We start from the raw sequence: 10,008 nt of genomic DNA on the forward strand, positions 1-10,008 counted from the left end.
TATTTTGATCTCTCACTCATTTATTCTGAAGACACATGTAGGGTAGAAATATTTACCTTTACTAAGGAGATGCTCATGGCGCTTCTCATCAAATAAGGACAGCAGCACCTCTTTGTGCTTCTGAAATTCAGCCATCTGTTCCTCTTTTTCTTCAGACTCTTCTTTAGCCTTTAGAGAAAAAAAAAATATAGTATGAGAGACTTGCTATGTAAGAGCAGGTGAAAAGCAGACAATTTGTGCTGCGTGAGGGTGAGAGGTGACAGGGAGACACAGGGAGGGGAGGATCTGAGAGCCGGCGCTGGTTGGACGTGGTGACAGAGGTAGACCTTCTTTCCTGTTTTACTAACAGGAAAAAGAAAGCAAGAAACTCCTGGTTTATCACCCCAAAGCACGATGAAATTGTGGTCTGGCCAGGGTGACCCTGTACCAGATCCAGCATCTCAGGATGGAGAATTTGAACAACTTATCTGAGAAGTTTACACAGAGTTGGTGAAGAACATGGGATTTGAGGAAAGCGAGAATCAACAGTATTTCTTTCTAATCTTTTTTTGTTTTAATTACTGGTACAAAGTAACAAAGATAACTTTAATTATTTTTTTTACTTATGTTTTGGTACAGGGTCTCACTACGTAGCTCCGACTCACAGTGATCCTCCTCTTTGCAGCCTCCCCAGCACTGGGATTACAGGCATGCGCCACCACGCCTGGTGCAGTGGCCGGCTCAGGGTGCCGGTGACAGAAGCCGCATGGCACGCCGCACCTCAACAGCATTTCTTAAGCAACTGAATTTACCTAGTCTGGTTAATAAATGGGATCCAGCAGATAACAAAAGCAAGAGAAAAATAATATGCTTAAATATATTTAATTAGCAACTCTTTAGCCTCTCTCCTCTCTCTTCTCTCTCTCTCTCTCTCTCTCTCTCTCTCTCTCTCTCTCTCTCTCTCTGTATTACCACCAGGGATTGAACTCAGGACCTTGTGCTTACCAGGTAGGCACTTATACTGCTGAGCTATCTCCCTAGAATTTTTTTTAACCTTTTATTTATTTGATACAGGGTCCCATTATGCTTGGGTGGTCTTCAAGGTGCACCCAGGGTGGACCAACAGGACATGCAGTACTGGGGATCGAACCCAGGTGCTTGTGCTTGGCAGGCAGGCACTTAAGACTGCAGAGCTATCTCCCCAGCCCCTCAGCTGTTTCTGCAGTCCTTCCTAGTTACACCTAGAATTGGCCATACTATAGAATTTTTTGAGACATAAAAAAGTCCTAGTAATTTCCATTATTTGCAATTAGCAGAAATCTTCCCTGCCACACAGGGAATTTAATAATGATTTTATTGCACATGAAGAAAACAATAAATCATAATCAAAGAGAATATATTAATGAGAAAAAGAACATGAGAAACAAAGAATATTAGGCAATATTCGAATAAAATCCTCAGTATTTCTTTAGTACATTTATTTTAACTTATGACATCATAAATACCTGAATCTTTAGAAATTCCTCTTCCAACCCTTGGATGACATTCTTTTCAAACTTTCCCCAGAAGTTAAATCCTTGTGGCTCTAACCCAGGTGTTCTTTCCAGCCATGCCTGAAGTAAATATTATTTTAGGTGAAAATGTGATAAATTTTAAACATATAAAACATACTGTACCTAACATTCTTTACACCAGAAATCTTCATAATATTGAAAAGCATATGTTAAGTTTATTTGTATTTTTTTCCCTGCCTTCTGTTTTCTGATTTATGAAATAGTTGCATGTTTGATTTTCCAAGTCTTTGAAGTAATCAGCTTGAAGGGCCAGGGAGACAGCGCCGCAGCACTCGTGCCTGCCCGGCGCATGCGAGGTCCTGAGGTTGATCTCCCACTACCCAAAACAATAACATAAGATGAATAAAATAAAGTAACCCTCATTAATAATGTTCACTTCTTACTTCTTAAATAGATTTCTGATAACAGAAGACCCAAGTTTTTCTTAGAAATATGAACATTTATCAACCTCATTTTAATAGTCTTATGATTTGCTCTCCAAATATTTTGTTTTGGGAGGAGATAAATGTAGGACTTCTGTAAGATCTGATCTCTCTTAATCTCAGAGGCATAGTTCCTTAAGAATATTAAAATTAACTACTCTTGCAATTATTTTAACATTCTATAGGACTTTGTAATCTAAACAAAATTTTATGTCTACCCATGAGTTCTCTTTGAGCCTATATTTAATTTTGGACTTAGTCTTGTGATTTTTTAAAAATATACTTAGTACAGCCTCTACAGGGTCTATAGGATCTCACTACACAGATCAGACTCATAGTGATTCTCCTGTTTTCAGCCTCCCAAGCACTGAGATTACAGGCACTCACCACCACGCTCAGTCTCAATTGCCATCTCAGTGCACCCCGGGGACAGGGCCAGCACGGCACACTGGGGATTGAACCCCAGTCCCTGCATCTGCCTGAGCAGGAGCTTTAGTCTGCTTAGCTATCTGGATGGCCCCAGTCTTGTGATTTTTTTTCTTTCCATGTTTATAAGTCATTACAGGAGCACACATAGCAGGCGATAACATGAACCCACATTTTAAACACCCAGGAGGTTAATGAGTACTGTATAATTTACTAAAAAATTTACTTTACAAAGGAAAGATTTTGTGAAGTAAATCAAGACAATAAATACTGAATAACTTACCTATGAAGGCTCAAATTAACAATGCCTGATCACTATAGACCACTAGAGGTTTGGATATGAAGGAAGAATTCTTAGTATTTTAATTTAATAGAGAAATTTACACAAGTAGAAATTTTCAATTATTTGTATTTAAAGAAATACAATCTGTAGTTAAATCAAAGATAAATTATGCCATATATTTTTAAATAGAGAATATTTTAAAGAAATTAACTGTACTAGGCTAGAAGCCAGCTAATTAATACTGCTTCATGACGATGCTTTAAAGGAATTGTTTTAATGATATGTGATTACTAAATATTAACCTACAGTTGCTTGTATAGTATTTTTTTAATTTCCCAAAATATTTTAGTAAGTTCAATTTCCAAGTTAGTATTTTAAGTTTTTTCTATTCTTTTTATTTGTTTTTCTTTTTATGTTGTTGTTTGGTATCAGCAATCGAACTCAAGACCTTGCTGCGCCCCTGAGCTACGTCCCAGCCTTTTACATGACCCAGTTTCGGAAGCAGAGTGAGCCAGCGCTGTGGGCTGGCCGCAGGGGCGGGAGGGGCGCACCTCCACGAGCTGCAGCAGGGTCTTCTCGCGCTCCGACCTGAGCAACATCTCGTTCTCCTGTCCGTTGAAGCTGTCTCGGTAGTGTCTCCTGGAGTAGGGCACTCGCATGTCCTGGAGAACCCCTATCTTGTTCTCTAATAGGCGGAACTGTAGACTCTGGAAGCCTGATGCAGGAATTAAGTAATCTCTTGAGAAAAGATACAGGGAGAAAAGACAAGAGAAGAAAGAGGCGGGTCACCATTGCGCGTCACTCCAGCGGTTTCTTCCTTGTTCTGAGGCCTGAGCTTAGAATCCATAAGGAGCGCCTGCTGCCCGGGGAGAAGGCACACAGGGCCCTCCCGCTCCTTCTCGCCTTCCCTTTCCTTTCCACGCTCCCGTCTCAGCGCATCCCCGGACCCCTGTCATCTCCACAGAGTCTAGCTCTCTGCTAACTGTCGTCCTGCTCTTACTTTGCTGTATAAATTACGTATGCTTTCGGTCTTCTCAGGTAAGAGCAATCGCGCTGTAAGGAACCTTCAATGTCTGGCGTACTTCACCTACCCAGGTGGCCTCAAGGTCCTCCGTCTCCCTACAGACGACTTGCATTTCAGCTTCTTAACGCTGCGGCACGTGGCTTCTCCTACTGTGAAGGATCATGGGTATATTACCCAGAACCCACGTGTGCAGCCACTGAAGTCGTGCCTTTGCTAAAGTGAGCCTCTCTACCCACATCATATCTGCCAATCCATTTGAACCTGCACAGGTTACATATTTGTGAAGTTTCACATATATTTTGTATGCCTAATATGCATTTTAGTATATAATGTATATAATACATCTTATTTAATCTTCCATGAATGTACATTCAATAAATTCTATATACATGTGCGTGGTGTGCTCAGTTGTGCATAGGCAAGTGTGTATGGCTACATTTTTGCCTACGATACGGACAGCGGGACACAGAGCTTCACAACGCTGAGACATTTACATTACTGGGTCCTGCCAGAAAGACGTTCTTGCATGCCGAGCTTCATCTCAGATCTGGAATCAGTGGGAGCATCAAGGAAATAATGCAAGTACGAAACCTGAGATGCTGCCTGGTCCAAAAATGGGATCCAAAAGATCCCGTCCGCACTCTTAGATTCAAGTCAGTGTGTTTCGTCTAATTGATGCTGAAATATCATTTTTTTAAATCACCACAAAAATACAACTGTATTTCTTTTGCTTGTCCAATATGCTGGACATTGCCTACAACAACATGTCATACACTCAGTGTAAGTTTCTTCAAAAAATTTCTCCTGTAATTTTGGTAAGAAAACAGTATGCTTTTTAAAAAGTGTGTGTGTGTGTGTGTGTGTGTGTGTGTGTGTATGCGTGAGCTTGTGCACGCGCTTGTGCGCGCCTGTCCCTGACCTTGCATGCAGACAGACACACATAGATGGCCTGGATTGCTTGGCAATTTAAAGCTACAATTTATGGCTCAAGCCATTGTCTCTACTGACAATTCTGATGAGCACGCTTTATGTAGTACTTGTTTTCCCTTTGCTTTAATTTTTAAGCTAACTACATAATTTATTGCTATTTTAGCTATGTTGTTGTGTATAATCTTTTTTGGACAAAAAAAAGCAAACGATAATGAATTAAAATTATTTGATCACATTATTTTTCTGTGAAAAAACTATAAAATGATTTTTGATAACTTCTTGAATGTTTTGTGATTAAAATACCCCACATCCGCAGGGCTGCTGCTGCACTCTAAAGAGTCGAAACAAGACGCTCACAAGCTCGGGCCCAGCCTGGGCAGCTGGGTGACTTGGTGAGGTTCTGTGTCACAAATGAGAACTAAGAAAAGAGCGGTTAGGCAGCTCCCGGTGGAGGCCGCGGGCGACCCCGGGCGAGGTGGGGCTGCAGTCCGCGCTCGGGCGTCCCTGCTGGAGGGGCGCGGCCCCGCCCTGCGGCTGCGCTGCTCACCTGAAGTCGTTGAAGTCCAGGGGCGTCATGGTCTCCAGGACAGCAAACTGCTGCACAAGGAGCTTGAGGATGGCCGCGACGCGCTGCATGCGGGCCACCACCTTCAGCATGTTCCGCTCGTCCCGGACCTGCGTTCAGGAGGAGACAGCGCCGCGGGCTGAGCGCAGGCGGGCAGCGCCGACCCTACCGCGCGCTGCTGGCTGCTGTGCGTCGGAGGTGACAGGAAGTGACAGCGCTGAGCTGGTGCAAGACATGTCCGCAAGCTCAGAATTCATTTTCTTTTTTTTAGAAACAAACGGCGTGGTGTGGAAGCAACCATTCGAAAGTAAATCCCAGAATACAACTTTCCCTGCTTTCAATGCAAATTTCTCTTTTAATTTTAATTTACTTTAATTTGCTTCAAAAAAAAAAAAGTTCCAAGGGCCAGGGAGCTAGCTCAGTAGAATAAGTGCTTGCCTGGCAAGCACAAGGCCCTGAGTTCAATCCCCAGGACGCAACCTGTGGACTTCAGAGAGAAGAGCAAGCAAAGGCTGCATTTCTCTGATGGTCGCAGCAGCCGGCCACTTGGGCTTGTGTCCAAGCACACCGAGGCCGCGGGCGCACCTCTGGGCCTGCCTCCTTGGAGCAGGGCACAGCAGGACTGTCTCTCCAAGAGGGCAGGTAGAGAGCTGAGTGCGACACCAGGGGGCACAGGGGGACTCAGATGTCACCAGGAGCACGTGGCCCACCTGTCCCTTTTGCCCCTTGCTTCCCCACTGCCCTCTTTCTCTTTTCTCTTTTCTTCTCCCTCTTCTTTTTTCACTTATTAGTGCTCCTTTCCTTGCAAAAGTCATGTTGATTACCAATAAAATTATTACCGATTGTATTCACAAAATACATACTGAGTTCCGCATGAAGGACTTCAAAATGAAATTTGAAAAAAAAAAAAGAGTTAACTTACTGAGAACATAACTTGATACTGTCTACTAGGAAAGTGTTTGGGATTTGTTTATTTTGTTTTGTTTGTAAGACAGGCATGCTGGTTCACACCTAGCACTGCAGGCAGAGGCAGCCCTGTCTCTGAGTTGGGCCAGCCTGGGCCACACAGAGAGCTCGAGGCTAGCAGGAACCCAGAACACGAACAACAAATAAAAACAACACTAAGAAAATGTATTTTTCTTTCACGTCATTAATCATTTCAATGTTTGGTTTTATATTTTTCACATTAATATTTTGTAGAGCTTCCAAGAATATATAAAACAATTCCCTGGCACGGTTACTTACATGACCATTCTGAAAGATCTCTCGAACAGAATCCAGTTCCCAGAGAATCTGCTTGAACCAGAGTTCATAGGCTGTAATGAGAGAGCGTGCGTCAGCGAGAAAGTTACAGGAGCTTGCACCACAGTGATGCGAAAGCCTCGTTTAATACTTGGGGAATAAGTGCAAAGGGAACTTTCTAAGTGATCAATGAAGTATAGACTCGTTTACGCTACAGAAAGATATGAGTGTCAAAGCTAGCATGGCCACCATTTACTGAATGCTTCACAAGGCGAGGCGGATTGTCACTGCGCTTTATGTCCATCATACTAAGTTGGCTTCTCTCAACAAACTACCCTTCAGGTCTTCCAGAAGATAGCAGGCAACGCAGTCCTCCTGTAGGCCAGGTGGGGTGTGGAGAAACTGTGATGCTTAGCTTCAACTGTAAACCAAAGGTTAACAGGAACCCGTATCAAAGACAAGCCTTTAAGAGTGACACTGTAAAGTAAGCTACTTGAAGGTAGAGGGGTTTTGTTTGTTTGTTTGTTTTTAATTTGAGAAAACCCAAGCAGTTCGTGGGCTTAGAGCAAGTGCGGAAATGGCCAGGTGTTTGAGATTCGATAAAAAAGCCAAAGCTGCGTTTCTATCTCGTTACCAATTCCAACTACGGTCGACATGGCACTATTCAATAGTGCTCTTATTGAGAAAGCCCATTTGCGTCCAAGGCTATTTGTTCAAGCCCAAATTCCATGAAAGTATCTGCATAGAAAGACAGAAGCAAGGCCCTTGCGTGGGAGTTGTTTGCCCCTTTCACAGGAGGCCACGAGACAAGAAAGCAGACATCGAACAGGAGTGACCTGGCTGGGTGTGAGGCACGACAGGTGTGACCAGGCTGTCGGAGCGGAGCCGATGACCTAACGCTAAAGTTCCTTAGTTCGGGTTCACTCATTCGTGCCGTGGCCTCAGAGCTACTTGCCTGCACAGGCAAGATGACGTTGTGACGCCTTAAGACGTTACACAGCAACATGACACGTCATGGTCCCTGAAGCTGAAAGCATTGCCCAGAAACAGAAAATGTAGCCAAAATAAACACATTTTAGAAAATATTTACATTTTTGCCTAATGCTACACCTTTTATAAAATTATAGAAACTTCCATAAGCTTGAATGATTCACTTCATGGGCATAGTTTTTTTAACATTCCAAGTTGAGGAAGAGTATCCTCTGTGCTTGCAAATTCTTTCTAAAATTCTAAGGGATGGAGTGAAGAGCAGTTAGCATCCTGACACAACTAGGAGCTGAGGAGCCTGAGGCAACGCTACACAGCCCAAAGGATGTCCTGGGAGAACATGTCTGATCAGATTTTCCAGCAAGGCGATGCCGGGTCATCACCCGCTGACAGATGCAGGAGGAGCGCGGTCCCCCTGTGAGGCCGAGGCCTGTGAGGTGGCCGTCCAAGCGCTGGCAGCTCACCTTGGTGGGTGATGATGAAGAGGTGCTCATCGTGGATTTTATTGCCTTTTATTTCACTTTGGAGTTCTTGTGCATTCAAAATTTTCTCCAACTTTCAATGAAAAACAGAAAGACTGATTTCAAAATTTCATAAAGGAATGAAAGGCTGGAAGAAGTTCCCAATTTCCCAACCCTTGCTGTTTCACTTTCAACGAGTGAGTCTCATCATGAAGAGAGAGTTAAATTCATGACGCTTCGTTCTCAGAAAAAAATGGTCTGGGGGGGTTTATCACAACGAGGCCGAAGGCACTAAAAATAATTCCTTGCGATTTCAAGCAGTGACCACGGTAAATCCTTGACAACTTGCCTAAGCTGTCTGTGACTCTGACCCCTGTGCCCTTGTGCTGCCCTGCAGAGCCTGTTCTTAAAAGATTGTAACTCTTTGTCCATTCATCCTTCAAAACACAGCCATAGGTGCAATAACCACTTTTTTCTTTAAATGTAGAAGAAAACAAGCACACTTAAAAACAATATTAGTCCCAAATACCTCTCAACAGTCCATTTATCAATGATTCTTTTATCTAAAAATTAATCATGTCAAGAAAATTTTGATGTGTCTTTATCATTTCCACTTGTGGTGAGAATTTCAAAGCAGAACACTTTCTGAGATGCATTTGCTGTTATCTAAGCTCAAGTTTATTGACAGTGGTTTATTTACACAAGTTGTGCAATGCCTGCCTTTTACCTATTCTCTCCTGTCCAACTCTAAGTTCTCTGCTTTTGGTTAATTTTTTATGTTTATTAACACAGTGGAGTACGTAATGATTACAGCCACAATGGGGAGTTGGTCCGTGCATGTAACATTTTGTTTGTTCCTCTTTCCCCTCCCTTCATCTGCTTTCACTGTGCTTCTACCTGCAATGCCAATTTTTACCTAAATTTTTTTAGAATTACTGTTATGGGGCAGGGAAGATGGCTCAGTGGAATAAGCGCTTCCCTGGCAAGTGCAAGGGCCTGAGTTCAATCCCCAGTTCCACAAAAAAAAAAAAAAAAATGAATTACTGTTATGAACATACAAGAAACAGAAATTTGTATAGATGGGTATGTTTGAGTACAAAAAGTTACTGACTGTACTGACTGCAGAGAGAGAGAGAGAGAGACAGACAGACAGACAGACAGACAGACAGACAGAGACAGAGAGAGAGACAGACTCAGACAGAGACAGACAGAGACACAGAGACAGAGACAGAGACAGAGACAGAGAGAGACAGACACAGAGACAAAGACAGAGACAGAGAGGCAGAGAGAGAGACAGAGACAGACAGAGAGACAGAGGCAGAGAGAGAGAGAGAGAGAGAGAGAGAGAGAGAGAGAGAGAGAGAGAGAGATCTCGTCGGCTCTATCACTTACATGCAGGTAGCTCTCATAGACAAGTCCTCCCTTGCTGGCTTTATTCACACCGCTCCGTGTTTGGCCTTCACTGTCTTCTACAGATAGATTTCTAAAAGTGTATCTACAGTTTTAAATGAAGAGAAAAAGCAGATCTAGCTAAAAACACAGTTAAGTCGTGGAGATAACTCAGTAGAAGAAGCACTTGCCTGGCAAGCACAAAGGCCTGAGTTCAATCCCCAGTTCCACAAACAAAATAATAAAAACACAGTTAACTAATAATATGGGTGATGAAGATTTGACACCCAGTTCTCTTTGGGTTGTTATGGAAGAGAATAAAATGGAGAGTTTTCAGGGCCCCTCGCAGTCCAACATTGGACAGTTCCCATTTGGCACTTTCCAGAGACCAACTCCACACAGAACAACAAAAGTAGACACTCACCCAGAGCTGCTCCCCAAGAATGGGCATCCGCTCATGGTGGCAGAGCGCGGCCTCGAAGCACAGAGGTGGCACGCCGGTGGGAGGAGCTGGCCTTCCCAGGTGCCCGCAGCTGCCTTTATGCGCCCTGCTGACCACGCCTCAGCCAATCAGCTCTCTGCCTGGCTTCTCAAGAGGGTTCTGGTTTCAGTTGGTACAGGACTGGCCCTGTGTGAACCCCGAAGTGGATAAATGGTAGGCACAGTGTGTTTGCTCGAAGGAGTGTTCTGCCAAACGAAGTCAGCTGACTTGCCAAACTCTGCTTC

General features: G+C 43.5%; 1 protein-coding gene across 1 annotated transcript in view; it reads right to left on the reverse strand.

The window, feature by feature from the left end:
• Tdo2 (tryptophan 2,3-dioxygenase) overlaps nucleotides 1-9,817 on the reverse strand; it is a 14,571-nt gene extending 4,754 nt beyond the window's left edge. Inside the window, exons 1-8 of the mRNA XM_004638713.2 lie at nucleotides 9,707-9,817; nucleotides 9,286-9,388; nucleotides 7,897-7,987; nucleotides 6,449-6,519; nucleotides 5,186-5,313; nucleotides 3,236-3,422; nucleotides 1,485-1,592; nucleotides 57-168 (exon numbers count right to left, since the gene is read on the reverse strand). Of these exons, the coding sequence (XP_004638770.1) occupies nucleotides 57-168; nucleotides 1,485-1,592; nucleotides 3,236-3,422; nucleotides 5,186-5,313; nucleotides 6,449-6,519; nucleotides 7,897-7,987; nucleotides 9,286-9,388; nucleotides 9,707-9,741 (835 nt within the window). The 5' untranslated portion in view covers nucleotides 9,742-9,817. The remainder of the gene's footprint in view (nucleotides 1-56; nucleotides 169-1,484; nucleotides 1,593-3,235; nucleotides 3,423-5,185; nucleotides 5,314-6,448; nucleotides 6,520-7,896; nucleotides 7,988-9,285; nucleotides 9,389-9,706) is intronic.
• Between the last annotated feature and the right edge of the window lie 191 nt (nucleotides 9,818-10,008).

Source organism: Octodon degus, unplaced genomic scaffold (genome assembly GCF_000260255.1).
Source record: "Octodon degus isolate 3935 unplaced genomic scaffold, OctDeg1.0 scaffold00101, whole genome shotgun sequence".
Classification (NCBI taxonomy): domain Eukaryota; kingdom Metazoa; phylum Chordata; class Mammalia; order Rodentia; family Octodontidae; genus Octodon; species Octodon degus.